The following is a 20,223-nucleotide window of genomic DNA, read 5'->3' on the forward strand; positions in this document are numbered from 1 at the left end:
GATGTCTATTAGCATAAAATCTGTCCCGATCTTGGGCACTTCTAATAGACTCCTTGGCAAACTGCAACATTTCCTGCATGTCTTGCAAGAAATTCTTAGCAGCATCATTTTGAATCCCTTGTAATCCTACCATAACTGGTGACTTAGGTTGAAACCCGTACATAAGCATAAAAGGACTATAACCTGTACTAGAATGCTTTGCACTGTTGTAAGCAAATTCAATCATGGGTAGATAATCTTCCCACGAAGACTGTCTCTTAGATACATATGCCCGAAGCATGTCTTCAACCAACTGGTTGACCTTCTCTGTACTGCCATCGGATTGTGCATGATCCGAGGAACTCATACTTAGAGTAGTTTCCAACTTCTCAAATACAAGTGTCCAGAAGTTACTTGTAAACTTTGAGTCCCTGTCACTGACTATGTCAGATGGCAAACCATACAGCTTGAACAAGTGGTCCACAAACTCGTGAGCCAGCTGAACAGCTGAAATAGTTGTTCTTGTAGGTAAGAATCTAGCCATTTTTGTCAAACGGTCGACTATGACCCATATAGAGTCATGACCCTTGCGCGTACGAGGCAAACCAGTAATAAAATCCATGGAAATACTTTCCCATTTATTACCTGGAATCTGTAATGGCTGTAATAAGCCCGCGCTCCTAAGGCGTTCAGCTTTAGTAACCTGACAAACTCGGCAACCTACCACATAGTTCTCTACAAATGCACGCATCTTAGGCCAATAAAAGGTATGCTTCACAAGAGACAGAGTCCTATGTATACCTGGATGTCCCGCACTAGGAGCATCATGACACTCCCAGAGAATCTTGGATTTTAGGTCCAGAAGATCAGGCACACAAATCTTTTCATTCCGGAACAGCAAGCCGTTCCTAATCATCCACTGACCTCCCGCCGCCTGTATCCTAGGTGGCACAATCCCTGAGTCCTGGTCAACCATGGAGCTCCCATCCTGGACTCTCTGCCAATAAGAACTGAAATGACTATCAGTTGCGTATAGCCCTCTCAAGGATTGAAATAGGTCTGAGGATATTTCCGTAAATGACAAAGCATTTACAAACTTAACTCGACTTAAGGCATCCGCCACACTATTCAGCGAACCCTTACGATAACGTATTTCGAAATCAAAATCCTGCATTAGCTCTGCCCATCTAGCTTTCCTTCCTCTCAATTCTGAGCCATCACACACATACTTGATTGACTGGTGATCAGTCAATACAAGGAACTTTGAACCATACAAGTAGTGTCTCCAAACCTTGAGAGCATACACTACCGCATAAAGTTCCTTCTCCAGTGTGGGCCAACGATACTGGGTGTCGTCTAGCTTCTTACTCTCAAAAGCTACAGGTCTGCCCTCTTGGAATAGAGCTGCCCCAATCGCATAATCACTCGCATCGGCCTCTAAAACATAAGGCCGGGTAGGATCGGGTAATGCAAGAACGGGTGCTTCCTTGATAGATAACTTCAAGGTTTCAAAAGCCTTGTTCATTGCATCATTCCAAGGGATCGGTTGAGTAGACCTGCGTCCACGACCTTTCAATATGTTGGTCAAGGGTACCGTGATTTGTGAATAATCACGGACTGACTTCCGAAGAAATACCGTAAATCCTAGGAAAGAACGAAGTTGTTTCACAGTCTGAGGGATAGGCCATTCTAAAACCTTCTGGATACGATCCAGATCAATGCTAATACCTTCAGAAGAAATCTTGTGTCCTAAGTAAATGATCTCCTTCATAAAGAAGTCACATTTACTCATCTTGGCATAAAGCTTATGCTGTCTTAGAACAAGTAAGACAACCCGAAGGTGTCCTATATGATCCTCAAGCGTTTTACTATATACCAAGATATCATCTAAGAACACTACAACAAATTTGCCCAGATAATCCCTGAACAAATCGTTCATCATCTGCTGAAAAGTAGCAGGAGCATTGGTCAAACCAAAAGGTAATACGAGGAACTCGTAATGACCATACCTAGTCCGGAATGCGGTCCTATCTATGTGTTTAGCATAGATACGGATTTGGTGATAACCCGTACGCAAATCAATCTTAGTGAAATACTTCGCTCCGGCCAAACGGTCTATCAAATCATCAGAACGAGGTAAAGGATAGCGGTTCTTAATTGTAACTTTATTAAGTCGTTTATAATCTATACACATCCTCCAGGAAGAATCCTTTTTCTTTCTCAAGAGGACAGGTGCACCCCAAGGAGATTTACTTGGGCGGATATAGCCCATATTCAGGTAATCCTCAAGCTGGATAGCTAACTCATCCTCCTCTACCTGGCTCATCCTATACGGTGGTACACTGATAGGTTGAGCCCCTGGGATTAAGTCTATGCGATGATCTACTGCCCTTTGTGGAGGTAAACCTTCCGGCAGTTGAGCTGGGAATACGTCCTTAAAATTATCTAACAACGTTCTCAATTCTCGGTGTTCAAACACACTTAATTCATTTTTGTTAATTACCGAAACAATAAATGAAGAGAGTGGAATCAAAACACACTGATAGACATCATAATGAGAAGTGTTTAATATATTCCGAAGCTGCATCGCAGATACAATAGGCCCCTGAGAAGGGATAATCTTATCACACTGAATACAAAATTGGGTGCCTTTGTCTTCAAAAGAAAGGGTATGCTCCGTCCATCCGATCTGGATATTGTGGGTTTTAAACCACTCTATCCCGATCAACAAGTCTACATGCTCTAGATGCATAACGTAACATGTGAGAGCTCCTGTGTAGGCTTGAATCCGGATGGGAAGCGCTTCAACCTTGCGATCCCAAAACTGCTTCCCTGCTGGAAGCTGCACCTCGTAGGTGTGGTCGCTAGGTACTGTGGACAGCCCCATCTTCTGCACAAATTTGTAATTAACAAAATTGTGAGAGCTGCCCGGATCAAAGAGAATGTGAACCCGTTGGTCCCTAACTTCTCCATAAACTCGGAAAAGATCATGGGAACCAAATAACGAAGTATTAAAGGTACAATTACAAGAAAGGGGGCAGGTAATGACATTTACTGAAATACCTGTCATCGTAACCTGGTTGGCTCCCTTGGCTGCGGTACGCTGACCTGCCTGGAGCTTCGGTCCTAGCACCAATTTCTGGTTCTTCCGCTTAGGACACTCATTCTTCGTGTGGCCCCGCTCCTCGCAATAAAAACACCGGCCCTCTTTCTTGAGCCTGAGAGTGCGAAGGAAACGGGCCTTACCATTCTTCGCAGGAGTTAAGCTTTTCTTGGAGGCGTTGTCCGTAGACTTCGTCTCCCCAATACCAGTCGCATGCTGAAAGAACTTGCGTTTGTTCTTTCCGCTGGTCTCGGTAACTGTGGTTGTTTTAATACCGGCCATGGTATCATCATATATGCGTGCATATGTCATGGCCTCCTGTAATGTTGTGCACTTGTTATTCTTAATCTGTAACTTATAGGAGTCTGGCAAACCATCCACGAAAAAACCTAACAAGGTTACAGGATCCATTTTGGTGGCCCTGGTTTGCAGATCCCTAAATCTCTGAAGATACACTTCAAAAGTTAAATTCAACTTTGACATATCGAGGGCTTTGAGCTTGCCGACGATATCATAATCATCTTCCTTCTTCAGGAACTCCTTCCTGAAGATACCCTCAAATTCTGTCCAAGTGTCAGGCTTAGGCTGGAGTTCTTTCCACCAAAGCAAGGCTTTACCTGACATAAACCCTGCTGCTAGCTGAATCTTTTTCTCGTCTGGATAGGGGTGAAATTGGAAGTGAACTTGCCACTTGTGCAGCCAAGTGTCAACCACCTCCTTTGTTCTTGATTTCTGGTCACCTGGAAAGGGATCCGGAGTGATATTCGGGCCTAGCACGGAGGCCATGGCATCCACATGCGTGAGTGCCTGAACCGTGCTAGCCAGAAGAGTCAAGGTAGCTTGTATCCCTTGGAGTTGCTGTGTCAACCCCGATTGATTAGCGTTGACCTGCTCAAATTTACCATCTAGAGCAGTCGTGAACTCACTGAAGGCTTTCTTAGTGATCAGGTCGTCATAGAGACCCTGATCATCCTCCCCCACTGGAGTGTAATCTAATTCCTGCTCTCCCATAGTGAACTCGGGATTCGGAGCATCAGACATGGCTGAATACTAACTCGATTACAGGCTGAGAGAAATAAATAACTGAAACGGAGCACGGAGGGAGATGGAGTAGAAGAAAACCGTCCAGATAAATCTGACAGAAAGGATGCTGAAATCTGGAAGACCACGAACCCTGTTGCCTCCCCGAATCTGCAACCGGATGCGCAGTCAATGGTGGAGGCTGTACGGACTGCTGACGTGGCCTGTACGGCTGCTGACGCAGTCCGTACGGTGGCTGTAGGTGCAGGCGCAGCTGCTGTACGGAGCAGCAGCAGGTACCGAAGGTGACAGTACAGTCCGTACAGGCTGTACGGCTGTAGCTGCAGCTGTACGGGCTGGTACGGGAGCCTTGGGAGCAGCGCTGGGCTGACGCAGGCAGGGGCTGCAGCAGAGGAGCTGGTCGAAGCTGAAGGGCGAGGCGGGCTGGCTCAGATCTCAAGGTAAGATCTCGAAACTGGGGCTGCTTGTGGGTTGCCTAGCTCCCAGCCCCTACCTATATAGGGTGCAGGGCGGCCTAATTTGGAAGCTAGGCTTCCAAAGAAGGCTGAGCCCCTCCAGCTTTGGAGGGGTGCTTTTACGAAAAAAGCACCTGAGCCCCTCCAACTTTGGAGGGGTGCTTTTTCGCAAAAAAGCACCTTCCCCCTGCCCTTCTTCCTGCGCAGGCTGCACGCAGCCCTAGGCAGGCTGTTCGCAGCCTGTTGCGCAGGCTGTGGTCAGCCTGTTGCGCAGGCTGTCCTACCCCTACAGCCTCGCCTCTTCTACTCCCCGCATACTCTACTCCTAGGCTGTCAATTTCCTGCCCTACGCTCCTTCCTTTCTGCTCTCCTTCTCCTCCCTCAGACTTCTCTCTGTAGCCTTCAGAATTTTCGATTCTATTTCACTCCTCTTCTTCTTCCTTTTCCAGATATTTCCTCACCCCTTCTACCCCAGGTAGACAGCAAATACGCAGCAGGAAATCTCGAATTTTAGGGCATACCTGGAAGAGAAATCCGTCAAATTTCTCGCATCAGAAGTTCCTACCTCAGGAGTTGGCTCTGATACCAACTGACACGTCCCAGCACTCCTGAAACCCCTGATCTGCAAAATAACCACACACAACATCAGAACTGAGCAGGCTGCTCACCACCCAACCGTGACATCTACGGGATGTGATCCCGAATCAGAAGATGTCCCCCCGAGCCACGAGCTGAGCTACTGGCACGAACTCCCAATCAGATCCCAAACCAGCCTGGTGTCCCATACCACCAGGTGGCGCTGTGAAGCCCTGGATCTGCCACTGGGCCTTGGGCTACGCTAAGATGCAGGCGCGCGTCCGCGACACAATCCAGGATCAGACCTAGCACCTGGGAACGAGACTTGCTCCCAACTGCCCGCTCAGAACTGAACCCCCTGGGCCTCTTTTATAGACTCGGGCCCCGAGCGCCAAAAATAGCGAAGACCTATAAATAGTTCGTACCCTTGCCACTCAACCCGAGAATCAAGCCTGCCTAGCTCTAAGCCTCCCCAGGCTAACCTGAGCTAGTTCTGTGTACCTAGTACACGTCAGATACCGATCCGTGCACATGACAAATGGGCAAAGAAAGCAGCCCAAAAGGGGCTGCCAAAGGCCCTTATATAGGGCTGGTTGGACCAGCCAACCAGGTCGGCCAGCAAGCAGACTGGTCGGCCAGGATGAGGCTGGCTGGTCTGTCCATTCAAGGGGGCCTTATGCCCTATAAAAGGAGGGCTTCCATGCCCTCATTCTACATCATCTGGAGCAGCACTTCAGCCAACAGATAGGAGCAGCACTAGACCTACCTTGGGCCTATATCCAGGAGGTGAAGGAGGTACAGAGAAGCTACAGACTAAGTTGAGAAGGGCTGCCCACCTAGGCTGAGGTTCCGGACAGCAAGGTGGAGAGGATCACTCTAGACAGAGAGTCTACATTTGCTCGAGGTGGAGCACGCGGGCTCAGAGATCCAGAAGTGCTTGACATCTAGTAGGAGAACCTTTTGGTCTTGTATCTTGTCCTACTTTGTGGATGGACGGAAATATAAAGAGTTGCTTCTATATTTGTTTTTGACCATTGTCTATTTACTGGCTCGCACATCTATGCACATAAGTTAAGAAGTTTGTCATTCCACACCCCACACCACACTGTGTGAGCTCCTGGGCAAAACTATCAGTCTTCCGCTGTGGGTACCCTTTGTTGGGTAATTTCTAACACCGACATCTGACACAACATAAGAGACGGGCTTTTCTCTCGGATAGGATGACTGAGGTAATTCACTCTTTTCGAGGAGGCGACCTCACCATTGAATGCGGGTGGGCCCCTTCTGGGGCTCATAAGGCATCACTTGGAGCAACAATCCAAGTGCACGAAGCAGCAGCAGTAGTCCTTGGGCCCAACTTTTAGACCAGGAACTTCTAGGAAGTGTGTGCTTCCTCTAGCCAGTCTCTCACGGCCAAACCATTACTTGACTTAACCACAATTAACCCCGGTTTAAGCGTGGGTTGAGTTACAAAGTACTTTACCTCACTTTTCACGTCCCCGTGACAACCCCCATCTCCTACTGGGCTGATTAGTAGTTGCTGCTTGTTGCACTTTTTGGACATCCATGCTGTGAAATTTTGAGAGCAAAATTCAATGGGAAAGGGATGGCTGTAATGAAGGAGGGGAAAGGGGCCAATTTAGAGGACCTTTAGAGGCCTCTTAGGTGGGAAATGTTGAGGGACTATATAAGTCCCCATCCACCCCTATTTGTACACTTTTTGATGTGACATCTAATCCTATCTACTCCCACCTCCTTGCTGCCTACATCTCTCTCCCAATCTCTATCTTTCTCTCTTTCCTTCTCCCTTCTCTCCGAATGTCTCTCTTCCTCTCCCTCTTTCCCCTTTCCTCACTCTTCTCTCCTTCTCTCTCTTCCTATCTCTCCCTCCTCCAATCTGCCCCTTGTCTCCTTCATTGCAAGATGCAGCAACAGTAGTCATAGAGTCTCTTTGCTTGCATAGTGAGTAGACTCCCAGAGAGCGCGAGAGAGCGGCTCGGGAGGCAAAGAAGAGTGTGATCGCAAGGCTCAACAAGCCAAGGAGCTCAGAAAGCACACAGCTCAAGAGGCGAAGGAAGAAAGGGGCCAACCTCTTCTAATTGACCATATGGAGATGAGGAAAGGAAGAGAGCTCCGCAACTCATCAAAGTTTCTTCCCCAAGAAGTTCAATCTTCTTTAGTATGATGATAAGACGAACCTTTAGTATTGATTTCTTGGCTCAACTAGTTCAAGAGCAATTTTTCAGTTTTGCCTACAAAAGACAACGAGAGGACGCATCAATGCACCTCACAGGCAAGGCGGTCACCTAGAGGCACAAGTGGCAAAAGGACTGTTATGATGCAAACCTAGACACACCTCATTATGAGTGGACGGAGTTCATGAAGATATCAAGACACAATTCTTGTCATTCAATATTTGGACAAGTCATTTCTTCGAGATGCACAAGGGGGATACCAAGACAATGAACCATTATACCAATAGGTCTACACAAGTGTCCATACAATTGCAACAGGAGGAACACAGGGTAAGTTTCTCCACGGGTTGCGTACAGATATTGAATGGCATGTTCGAAATTTCAAGCCACGGGATTATGAGAGTGCATACGAGCTTGCCCAGAATTTCAAGCTCATGCACAAGGGTTAAGGATCCAAGCTAGGCAACAGCAAGAAGCTCCAAGACTCCACGTAGGAGATGGTGGGAAGAAGTTCGCCAATGGGCAGCAGAAGAAGCATTAAATGACAAAGGATAGCAAGAGCTACCCGAGCGACCTACGCAAGGAGAACCATTGTAGGGTCACAAGAAGCAAGATTGCCCACAAAAGGAGCCATGTCAAGTGGTCCATCCACAGTTTTAACTCCCACAAAGACGACATCAGTGGTCATCTAGGAGATTGAAGATCAGCAAAAGGGGGAGCCTCACACATTTCCCACCATATTTTTCAGTTCCATGGCCAAATAGGTGGGGAGATCAAAGTACATCATCTCCACCAAAGCAGCCAAGCAGGCCCGATTGACTCAAATACCATTTCCTTAAATAGCGCATTCACGGGATAGCAAACAGAGAGCAACATGGAGGTTACTTTAGCTACTCTAAAGATCTCAGGGTGGGTAGACAACCGACCACTCAGGGTCACACCAACTCAAGCAGCGAATATCATCTTGGGAGCATGATGGTCGCACCAATTTGAGGTTTGACCTGACTACCAGCACCAAGGCTTGGATCTCAAAATCTCAGGCCACGGGCGTAAGTTCATTACTTGGCTCAAGGATACTCTTCCTCGCCCTTTGATTTAAGCATTTCAAAAAGCTCGAGAGATCCGCCGAGGAGGTTAAGCATACATGGTTTATGTCAACTTGACCACTACAGCCACTCCATTCAGGGGCCCCAATAGAAAGCATTACTACAACAGTTCCAAAAACAATTTTCTCACGTCAAGTCTTTCTCCATCCTCACCTCCAGTTCGGCGATAGGACCACGCGAATTGAGTTGATTCTTGGATCATCACCCCCTAGCAAACATCCTTACCATCTCAGTAAGAAGTTGGAGGAGGAGCTTGAGACACAGTTAGAGAAGTTGTTGCACAGAGGCTCCCCATTAATTCTCCATACACAGCGCTGATCATCTTCGTCAAGAAGAAGGATAGCACAAACAAGATGTGTGCGGATTACCACGCACTAAACAAGCTAACAATGAAGAGTAGGTTTCCCATATCGAGGATCGACCATATTTTGGAGAGTCTGAACGGGGTCATGATGTTCTCAAAGATTGCTTCGAAGAATCCCAAAGTCGGCCTTTTGCATGGAGAAGGCCCATTACAACTTCATTGGTGATGCCCTTTGGTTTCACAGGGGCACCAACGACACTCACCCGCATGATGATGCGGATTTCTAAACCTCTTATAGGTAAAAGTGTCTTTGTTTTTTTAGATCACAACGCATGTTCTCATTTTTTCCAAGGATCCCACACAACATGTGATGCATCTTCGATAGGGTTCTTTAGCTTTTGAAGGACAACCAGATATACGTCAATCCCAAGAAGAGCAATTTCTTTTTTTAAAGAAGTACATTACTTGGGATACATCATCACTTCGACAAGTGTTCCCTTGGATGCAGCCAAAGTGAAAGAAAGTGGAGTGGGAGGTGCCTACTACAGCTCAATAGGTCCGCATGTTCATGGCATTCGCTAGGCATTCTATATGCACATCAACAACTTGGCAAAATTTGCGGTACCAATCATCAATCTTTTACACGGATTGAAGCCACGAAGCAGCCCATTACCTTTACTCCAGTAGCCCTTTCAGCCTTTGCTCAATTGATGGAACTAGTCACCACAGCTCCGTGTCTTGCATTGGCACAATGGGATCAGCCCTTTGATGTTTGGACCGATGCCAATGACTATGCCATCGGAGCCATAGTTACGCTGAAACACGTTTCAGGGCCCAGCTTGTCCTGAAACGCCGTTTCAGAGAAGTCCCATGCCTGAAATGATGTTTCAGGTCTGAAACGTTTCAGACTTCTGAAACGGCTGTTTGAAACGATTCAGCCTGGCTGAAACGGGTTTCAGAACTCTGAAACAGGACGTTTTAGACAACCACCCCCCACCATCTTCCTTTTGCTGTTTCTACCTGTGTTTTGGCCTCCAATTTCAGCTTGCACTCCCTTTGCTCCTTCAGCCTCATACTCTTGCACTCCTAAGGGTTTTCCAGACCTCCTTGAGCCCCATTCACTCTGAAGTCCTGCTGGCTACTTCAGCCTTCTCCCAACTATAATTGGAGCAATCCTGGAGCAAACGACCATTTAGTTGCATTCGAGGGATGTAAATTGATTATGGCCAAGACCAAGTATTCAATCTATGATAAGGACCTCCGTGCAACAATCCATGCCTTAAAAACATGGAAACATTTTCATTATGGATAGGATTTCATTGTTTGAACAGATCATCAGGCATTTAGATGGCTTCAGACTATGCCAGTAGCCCGGTGGTTTGATTGCCATATTCAATAGAGCCAAATTTTTCAGCAGTTCGGCGGAATGAATGAGTACCACCCCAGGTCAAAGAATGTTGTTGCTGATGCTCTCAGTAGACGGGGCATAAATCACCTTCATATCCATAGTTTAGAAGTCTTTTCTTGAAGAGATGCACAACCAATACCATACCGATCCAAATTTTCACGTGCATTGAAACAAGTTCATGCTTGATAACCAGCCAGCCAATTATGCTACACATGATGAGTAGTGGGTTTTTAGAGGACGCCTTTGTGTGCTACCCCCAATTCCATGCCACCATACTCCATGACATGCACGATTCCACAATTAGAGGACACAGAGGGGTTGCAAGCACTCTCAAGAAGATCGCGTGCAAATCTTTCTAGCCTCATTTATGCAGTGATGCCCCCAGTATGTGTCATTGCCAAATATGCCAGCAAGTGAAGGTATCCCATGGGAGGTTGCCAAGACTACTTCAATACCTTAAGATTCCAAATCAGCCTTTCAAGTAGCATGGATTTTGTCACAGACCTTCCACCGGCCATTGGTTCCAGGAATACCATCTGCCTGACCATTGTGGACAGATTTAGCAAATTTGTCATGCTTACTCTTTGCAAGGGTACCACTGATGGATAGGATACAGCTCGACTTTTCCTCAGATGGTGATATCTGATGTGTGGTTTGCTGCGTATCATTGCACCAGATAGGGATTTTAAATTGACTAGTCAGTTTTGGAGAGCCCTGTTCGACCACTTTGGTACAAAGCTTAGCTTTTGCAGCAGCTTTCCATCTGCAGTCGGATGGCCAGTCAGAAGCCTATAACCAGCTTTCATTCGACATTCTAAAGTGCTATGTAGTAGATGCACAGTCCAGATGGGAGTAATATTTACCATTAGTTCAAGGGATCCTCAATGACACCCATTACTCTTGTGTGGGTAGGACTCCCGGCCTACAAAGAGGAAAAATAATTGAAATAATGCCTTTCCCAAAGGGCTGAATACAACTGTAAATAACGGAAAGGACTAAGTACTATATGCAGGGGATGAGCCCTCACTACAAAAGAGGAGGAAAATTACTGTAGGAGGGACTAAACCCTCACTGCTGAACTGATTGCTGATGGAGGGAATGGACTCCTCTGATGCAGATCTTAACTGCTACTGTCCTGACTGAACCAGGTCCTGAAGATGGCCTGGATTGATGGCAGCGAGGAGGCTGATCTGCTGCTCTTGTCCTGCCCTGGTCCTGGCTGATCCCCTGCTGCTGGCTGAGGTGGTGAAGCCCCAAAACTTCACTGAAGATGGGATGCTAAATGAGGCCCAGGGGCTACCTTTTTATAGGCCCCCTTTGGGCCTGGAACTGACAAACCTGGTCAAGGGGGAAACCCTGACCAGATCCCTGCTGCTGGCCCACCAGCAAACCAACCCTACCACAGTGCTGATGTGTCACTGATGTGGCGCTGTGCTGGCAGGGCATCCTGACGCATGCCTGCCTACTGATGTGTCTGCCTGTGTGGTAGTTGACGTGGCAGCTGCACTGGCAGTAGCCAGCATGTCCATGAGCTGCAGATACCCGTGACAGTTTTTTTTTTCCGAAAAAACAGTGCTGATTATATTACTTCGAAAAAACAAGAATACATGGGGTCAGTTTTGCAGCTGACGGGGCTGCGTCAACAAATCGGACGCAGCCCTAAGAGGAATCAAAAAAGGCTCTCTCTCACGGAGGGATCAGGCGGGTGTGAATAAACAGCCAGAGAGGCAGTGAGTAGCGCCACTGAAGGCCTTGAGATGTATGCTCGAAGAAGAGGCCCTGCGTGTCCCAATCTCGGAGGAAACGTCTCCGCTTCTCCCGGCCGGCCCGGGAGTCCCCCCTGGATCTGGTCCCAATGACCTCTGAGCGTGTGGATAATCTCGCTCCAGATGTCGGCTATGACCTGGGCAGTCGAGGGGGAGGTACCTCCGAGGATCTGCGCGCAGCGCGAGGTCCAAATGTGCCATCCAACGATGCTGCTAATAATCTCCCAGACTGGCTGCCTCACCTGAGATCCTGTGTCCACCTCTGCCAAGTGCTGCGGGATGCCCTCAAGCGGCCCCCAAGTCCCCTGTGTGATGAGGAACATAGGGTCCTGCGGGCCTACCTCGAACAACTAATGATAGCTAGGTGTGGTGCTGCACCAGCAGAACGCGCCCCAAGTGATCAAACCTAACTCCGGTGCTGCACGAGTAAGGATCCCGAAGGCCCACCTCCACACTTCCTGGGCGCGAGTGCAGCTCCATAGGCAGTGCTTTGGTGACTCCTCGTCCTCATGTGACAAATCTGACAGAGTCCTTCCTGACCAAACTGCCGCAACCAGCTCCCCACTGGAAGTCCCTTGTGGGCAAGTAGCCAAAGGAAGTAGGAAATCTTCTGCGGCCGCCAACTCTCCCACAAGGCCTTCCAGAAGGCCTGCAGAAATAGCCTGGAAATACCCTGAGCATACCAACTGGGCCGCTGGGTGGGCGGTTTGCTCTGCATCCTCCCGAGAACGCTCCTGCCGAGTTTCGTACTGTAAGCGAAGAAAGGGGTCGGCCCCTGGTCTGCCACAACCTCTGGCCATCTCCACTCTCCTGGGTCCCAATCAAGCTCAGAAAGGGCCCGCCCCTCCCAAAGCCAGAGACGCCACAATTGCAGCTGATCCTGCTCTACTCTAGGATTGACCTGCCAAACCTTCCCCACGAGGCCTACGACACGAACCCTCTGCCACGAGAGAAGGGGGTCGATGAGCGCACCCTCTCTCCTGAGTCGGTCGTCCCCCAAAACGGCGAAGGAGACAGAGGTGTCGTCTAGCCGACGTGCAACAACCAGTGGGATGCCACGGGGGGTGAACTGTCCAAGCCAACGGGCATCACCAGGCATGAGGGTCTGAATCTCCGGTGGTGCCATCCATCCGGAAGGAATCGCTCCATCTATCTCTGTACGCCTCGCCTGAGCTCCACAGACGCCCCCGGCTGCGGCTGCTAGTGCAGCAGTCTCCAAGTGTCTGTAAGTGTCCCTCCAAACTCGAAGGGACCGAGCGGGCCCCTGCATCCAACCATCCCACGAGATATGCAACCTCTCCCCCAGCTGAAGGCCCGAGACATCTCTGACCTGACCGTTCCAGATGAGCGGCTGGCGGTCGATCTCCTCTTGACTGCTAGGAGGCGACTGAATGAGGCTGAGACGAAGTCGCCTCCAAACCGTGAGCAGGCTACGAATGAGCGGGGAACGAGGGTGGGTAAGCGGTGCAGAGGTGAAGATCCACCTGAGGGACGGTAGCCACTCTCCTCCTCGGCGCGGGTGCAAGAACTGATCTCCTGCTGAAGTAGCATCTTCCACGTTTGCCCCCCCCGGGGTCAAACCGTGGATAACTAACTTGCCCAGCAGGGCCTGACTCTGGAGCTCTGGAGCTCTGGATCAATGACCCCCAAGCCACCCTCCGCCTGCGGAAGAATGACTGTCTGCCAGGCTACCCTGGCTCTGGTATCTCTGAGACCATCCCCTTCGGACCACAGGAAATTCCGAACCATCCTCCTGAGCTGTGCCATGCAAGATCGCGAGAAGCACCAACAAGAGGCCACATACCAGGCCGTGGCCAAGAGAACCTGATTGACCACAAGGGCACGACCTGCAAGAGAGAGCTTAGCAGTGCTCCAAAAAGCCAGCTTCCGTCGAATGGAATCTAGCACTGGGAGAAACTGCTGAGCTGGCGTGATGTCCAGGCCGACCTGAAAACCGAGATATCTAGTAGTCTGCCCCCGCGGAATCCATCTAAAATCCAAAAGCCTCCCCCACTGTGAGCAAGCCCCAGGGTCTGTGAGAAAACCAACTGATTTGTTCCAGTTGATTTTCGCACCAACTGCCGAACAAAAGACCTCTAAGGCCAGCCTCACCCTCTCCAGCGTCATCTCATCATCCTGAACATACAGCGCCGTGTCATATGCATACTCCGAGTCCAGGAGCTCAGTGTCCTCCCTAATGGAAAGGCGAACACCCCGAATCCCTGTCGACCTCGCACGAAGATAGTGCGTCATCGCCTCGGCGAAGAAGAGAAACAGGTAAGGAGCAAGTGGGCAACCCTGACGCACTGATCTCTCCAATCGAAATCGCTCTCCCATCCTGCCGCCGATGATGACCCTGCTGGAAGCTGTCCTGTATAACGCTGAGATACCCTTAATCCATCCCACTGGGAATCCAAATCCCTCCAAAGTACCCTCCAGGAAGGACCAGTCCACTCGATCGTAAGCCTTCTCAAAGTCGAGAAGTAGGATGGCTAAGTGAAACCCGCTGTGCTGAGCCCACTCCGTCGCCTCTGAGAAGGTGAAGACATTATCCAGAATACTGCGATCCTAGACAAAGCCTGTCTAAGTGTCATGGATGAGGTCAGGAAGTAGTGGCCGAACTCTGGCGCTGATCATTTTGGCAAGGATTTTATAGGCAGTGGTGAGGAGAGTGATCGGGCGCCACTGACGGATCTCCTGCCGATCTCCCCCCTTCGAGATGAGGCAGATCAATCCCGAAGACAGGCTCTCTGGCATATGTCCGCTGCTGAAAATCTTCTGGAGAGCTGCAAGGAGGAGCTGATGGATCTGATCCCAGAATGAAGTAAAGAAAGCTCTAGAGAGCCCATCCTCACCAGGGCATTTCTGCCCATCGATAGCCATCAAAGCCTCCTGCATCTCGACGGTGGTAAACGGTGCCATCAGCGTCGTCTGCATGCTGGGCTGAACAAGGGCCGGAGTGTGCCTCCACACCTCCTCGCGGGAACGTCTGGTACGGGGGGCAAGCTGCTCCTGCTGGAAAAGAGTCCTATAGAAGTCGGTAGCCAACCCCATGACCTCCTCCTGGTCGGTAATGATGTGGCCCTCCGTTGTCCTAAGACTCCGGATCTGGTCACCTGCCGCCCTCTGACCATGCGTCCTGAAGAACTCTCTGCTCATCCTGTCGCCCTTCCTAGCCCAGTGAAAAGGGAGGCGTGATAAGAAAACTCCGAGCGATGCTGGAGAGTCTCCTCAAGAAGGGCTCTGGCTCGAAGGGCCTGGATCCGAAGCTCCTCCGACCCCGGAGCTGCCTGCTGGAGCCGCTGAATGGAGGCGAGGTCCCTACGAAGAGCTCTTTCTTTGCCCCACCACTCCTGACGAACCTGAAGGGCTGCTAGCTGGCAAATCTGGCTGGACTCCTGCAGGGCCTGAGCCACCGACTCTGCCAGATCCACGCACTCGCCCCAATCTCTGTCCCAAAGGCTACTGATACGACTGCGCACCTCCTCCCTAGAAAAGATGGAATCAGGAATCCTGCACGAACACGGGGCAAGGGACTAAGCTGCCGAGTCTAGTGTCAAGAGCACTGGCACGTGGTCGGAGAGCGTCGTCCCTGGCACTACACCCACCTGACCACCTCTGCTGATGGCCCAATCACTGACATAAAATCTGCCCAATCTCTCCAGGAGTCTGCCCCCTTCCCTGCGGAAACCCCACGAGAAGTCCAAGCTCCCTTGCCATCGGCGGAAGGCAGGGTCTCTCCAGCTGTCCCTCCCTCTTGTCGCAAAGAGAAAGGAGTCCCAAGCGGTCTGCTCTGCCTGAGCTATACCTGTAAACTTTGGTCCTCTGCCCTGTTGGTCCTCCAAGGTCTCAAGATTCTTGAAGTCACCTCCAACAATCCACGAATCCATGTCTGGGAGAAGCTCTGTAAGTGTCCTCCAGAAGATGGCTCTGCGTCAGAGATCTGTGGGTGCATAAATGTTGAGGACTCCTATTCTGGAGCCCTCCAACTCTAGGCCAACCCACAGCGCACGGCCTGGGATCAACGTACCATGGTCAAAAACTCCCTGGGCAATCGACTCGCAGACGGACGTGCAGACACCGCCACTCCTCCCCTGTTCGCCGATCGAGGGCTCCCAATAAGTGTGAGAGCGCCCAGAGAGGATCTTCCCGCAACTACTAGTATGAGCCACTGAAAGCTTATGCTCCTGGAGCAGGAGCATATCCAAGAGACCAATCACTGCTGGTTGAAGTTCCTGTCTCAAGATAAGCTTCCTAGGACCACGGGTGCCAGAAGAATGAAACAAGTTCACATTCCAGGAAACAAAGTGTAAGCTCATGGTGAGGACTGGTAGGCTGCGAACAACTGTCTGCTCGCAGCCGAGGTCGATGAAGAGGGTGGTAGTTCGGAATGAAGGCGCAGACGCTTCTGTGAGGGTTTTGAGGGGGAGGCGGGGTCATCCTGCCCGTTCTTCAAAACTTTTAGCAAAGGCATGAGGCCTTTGGTGCCATGGACGAACGCTTTCTCGAGCCAGCTCGAGATCTCTGAGGTTGTCATCCCGTAGAAGGCGCGAAAGGCGCGAAGTTTCTGTGCTGTCCAGACTATGACATCCTGTGGGAGGGGCCAAGGCAGAGGGGGCCTGAGGATCACAATCTATCTGAAACGCTTGGCGACACATCGCCACCACAGGCGCACGTCACCCTCGGACCACTCGGTCTCGAGAAGCTGTCCACCTGTCGGGCCTATCCAGGAGCAAATCTGAGCGTGTGTCTGCTCTCTGAGAGCCTCCCAGACCGAGTCGTCTGTCCAACTCTCGGTGCCATCGCTGAGAAAAGTGAAGGCAAAGCTGGGTCCATCCCTCGGGGCCAAGGCTGCGATCTTCCCATCCGCCCCTTTGCGGAGCAGGAAGATACTGATGTCGAGGCAAGCTGGGAAGGTCCTGAGGTCGGCCACATCCAAGTAATCCCAGGGACCGGACCTGTAGAAGTCGCGAGGGAGCTCTCTCTCCTGGAGCCGAGGCCCGCCAGAATCTGCAACTGAGGGGGCCGGGCTAGCAGACAAGGAAGGCTGCTCCTGGGGTGGTGCAGTCTCGGGGTGCCCTGCCTGGGGTGAGGAGGGGGGAGGAGGCTGCGGGGTAGGCGACACTGACTCCACTGAAGCGACTAGCAGGGGAGACGGAGGTGGGAGAGTAGGGGTTGCACGCGGCTGAGATACCACCGATGAAGCTGACACTGCGGGAGAGCTGAGAGGGGCGGGGGGGAGGGGGGCTGGGGCTGGGGCTGGGGCTGAGGGGGAAGAGGCGGGGGTTGAGGCTGAGGGGCGGAAGAAGGGGACTGCGGCTGGGGTAGGGGCTGGGACTGGGTGAGGGGGGGCTGGGAACAGGGAGAGAGGGGGACCTGAAGCTACGGGGGGCGGGTAACAGACGAAGAAGAAGCTCTCCCTAGACCTTGGGGCGGCTGCCTGTCAGGTCTCTGAGGCACTGCTGCAGGTTGGGTTACCTCTGCCTCCTTGCCTTTGTCAGAAGTCTTCTTATTCTTTCCCCTTTTCCTTCTGACCTCGGTCCAGCCACCAACCACCTCTGGACCGGACTCCTGTTGCCTCTGCTCTGCCTGGCGTGGCTGCCTGGAGGGAGGGGGAGGGGGCTGCGGGGGAGGGGGCGCGAGAGGCTGGAGAAGCGCGGGCAAGCAGCAGCCAGGTGCCCAAAGCCATGACAACGCAGGCACTTGCCTGGCTGTCCTGTGACCACCATGCTCGGAGTAATGCTGCCAGCATCTGTCACAACCTCGATCTCTGCAGGGAGGGACGCAGGATCTACCACAGCCACACGGACTCTGGGAGCTCCTGCCGCAGCAACCGCGTCGACAAAAGTGTCATGCATCACCCAGCCAAAGTGGGAACCCAGGTCCCTGACTATCGGTCGCAACTCAACAGCAAGGCCTGGAAATACTAGCGTCACTGGGTGGCGAGGTATGCGGAGACGAGCATCAAAGTCCGCTGCGCTGAATCCTTGGTACCAAGGGACTATCATGATGATCTTTCCATCCACAGATGTGGGGGAACCAGCAATCAGGTTGCTCGCAGCTTTCGCAGTGGAGAGTTTAAGCCAGAAGATGCCCCTTCCCATAAGGGCCACCTCCTCGATGTGGCTATCCTCTAGCAAAAGGGTGGATTGTAGCCAATCCCTGATGGCTGGCCTAGAGAGAGAGTGTCCAATGACTCTGCCATAAACTGACGTGTGGGCAAAGTCATTGGCAGCCTGTTTTACCAGGGAAGATTGCTGCTCTGTCAGAATCACGCGGTAGGCTTCTGGAGAGGGGGGGTCCGACTGGGCCTCCGGTTCCGGGCAGGGGGCCGCCATACCGCAGAGACAAACTGCGAGAACTCCAATGAGGAAGAGGCTGCCACCGAAAAGGAGAGCTAGACGAGGGGTGGAGCCTGGGGGTGGATGAGGGAACGAGGCTCACAAAGATGCGACTCCAGCAACCGAGCAAGGCCACGCCAGGGGGAGATGTCGTCGAGGCAGCAGACGGACTGCCGCACGCACTGCAGCGAACTGGGACCTCGAACACCTGGGCGAAGCAGTGAGCAGTTGGGCGGCTTCGAGCAGCTGGACGGGGGGGAGGCCCTGAGCTATGAGCAGGCGGCGGCGGCAGCGGCAGCGGCGTACTGAAGGAGACTCTGCGCGTGGCGAGGCCCTGAACGGGGGGGAGAGGTGGCTAGTGCGAGCTCGAACAGGAGATGGCGACGGAGAGGGAGAAGCAGACGCACGCGAGGGGCGGGGGTTGGGGGGAGAGAAGAGAGGCGATGGCGAGGCGAGGCGACGGGCGGAAGAGGGAGATAGGGGAGGTAGACGCGATGGCGAGGGGAGGAGGGCTTGTAGGAGCTTACCCGTGACAGTTGTACATATGTATATATGTAGATAGTATACTATGAATGCATATCTAGTCTTCACATACACGAAGTATTGGATACATCCATTGTACATATGTATGTATGTAGACAGTATCCTATGATCGCATATATAGTGTTCACACACACACACACACACACACACACTAAATTGGGGTAAGCATTTTGTGGTATAGCCACACACATATGCATTGGAGTACACATATAGCACAAATACGAAAGCTTAACATATCTTTCTCCTTCAAAAATGAAGGGCAGATTTGCACACATAAAGCTACTACGAAAGAAAAGGTGATCCGAATGTACAATTAACCACAACTGTTTAAGTTGGCACATCATTTTCATACTTTAGCGTGCATGCTTGAAAAAGCCCAATGAAATTTGTTTTAAAATATTTATACCTGAAAAGTCTGGATTGCTAATCTGTTGTTCCTTTGGGCTATCAACCGTTTGTCTTGATATAGAGGATCATGTGTGTCCAGTGCTACCTTTGTACAACAAGAATAAAGCAACCAAACCATATCGAATGCTGAGACATTAATTGAAATGATAGTATAAAACTTTCAAAACAGCAGCCTTGTATTTGTTTAAGATAAATGGGTCACCTCCACTGACAATCGATCGTAAGGATTGTCTTCATCAACAAAACCATAATTCAGTAGCAGCCTGGCATTTGCTTGAGGGCCACACCTGCAAACCACTGAATGAGTACTTTATGGACAAATACACGGCATATTTGACGTAATAGATTGACCTGATATACATAGGCACTCAAACCTGAATAGGAGAATGACTCTAGCTAAAATTAATGCATGCAGGAGATGTACGTTTTCAACAAGTAGCAAGGTATAATCCTTGATAAATACAGTATTAATTTAGTTATATCTAGGCAACTATGACTTTAATATCTCATTTGCTTGATGTTATCACAAATATGCAGCTGCAGTCAATGAATCCTTAACACGAACAGTCCTTACCTTATTTGCAACATACAAAAGATTATTTGTTATACTAGTAGACACACTTTCTGAAATTAAACCCAATAAAGGGCTCTGATATAAATGTAAGCAAGGGGTTGGAGCAGATTTGGAGAAGAACTAGATAGCAGAACGTGGGGGATGAAAAGGGGAAGGAAATGCTAATGAGGGGAAGGGTTAGGAGAGGAAGAAAACACATGTAGAAAAAGCAGCAGAAGCAGGAGAGATTTAAGTCCTACAATTCTACAGTTGTGAGATAATTTGTGACGCATGTAATGCACTATAGCGGAAGCAATCTTTGACCAAAAAGTTCACACGTGAGACAGAGATAGATGAGATAACGTAAATCTGTATAAACACAGCCTAATTACACTGAAAAGTGAAGCTCCAATACGAATTCTGGAAACCACACTCTAGTCTACTG

The 20,223-nt window shown here is 50.4% G+C and overlaps 1 protein-coding gene across 2 annotated transcripts in view; it reads right to left on the reverse strand.

The window, feature by feature from the left end:
- LOC147896043 (Rubisco methyltransferase family protein) overlaps nt 1-20,223 on the reverse strand; it is a 45,844-nt gene that overhangs the window by 15,306 nt on the left and 10,315 nt on the right. For both annotated transcript variants that reach the window (XM_087382541.1, XM_087382540.1), the window contains exons 7-8: nt 19,428-19,512; nt 19,224-19,310 (exon numbers count right to left, since the gene is read on the reverse strand). In XM_087382541.1, the coding sequence (XP_087238667.1) occupies nt 19,224-19,310; nt 19,428-19,512 (172 nt within the window). The remainder of the gene's footprint in view (nt 1-19,223; nt 19,311-19,427; nt 19,513-20,223) is intronic.

The sequence above is a fragment of the Dipteris shenzhenensis genome, chromosome 12 (assembly GCF_047967505.1).
Source record: "Dipteris shenzhenensis isolate YYH24624 ecotype China chromosome 12, Dip_SZ_1.0, whole genome shotgun sequence".
NCBI lineage: Eukaryota > Viridiplantae > Streptophyta > Polypodiopsida > Gleicheniales > Dipteridaceae > Dipteris > Dipteris shenzhenensis.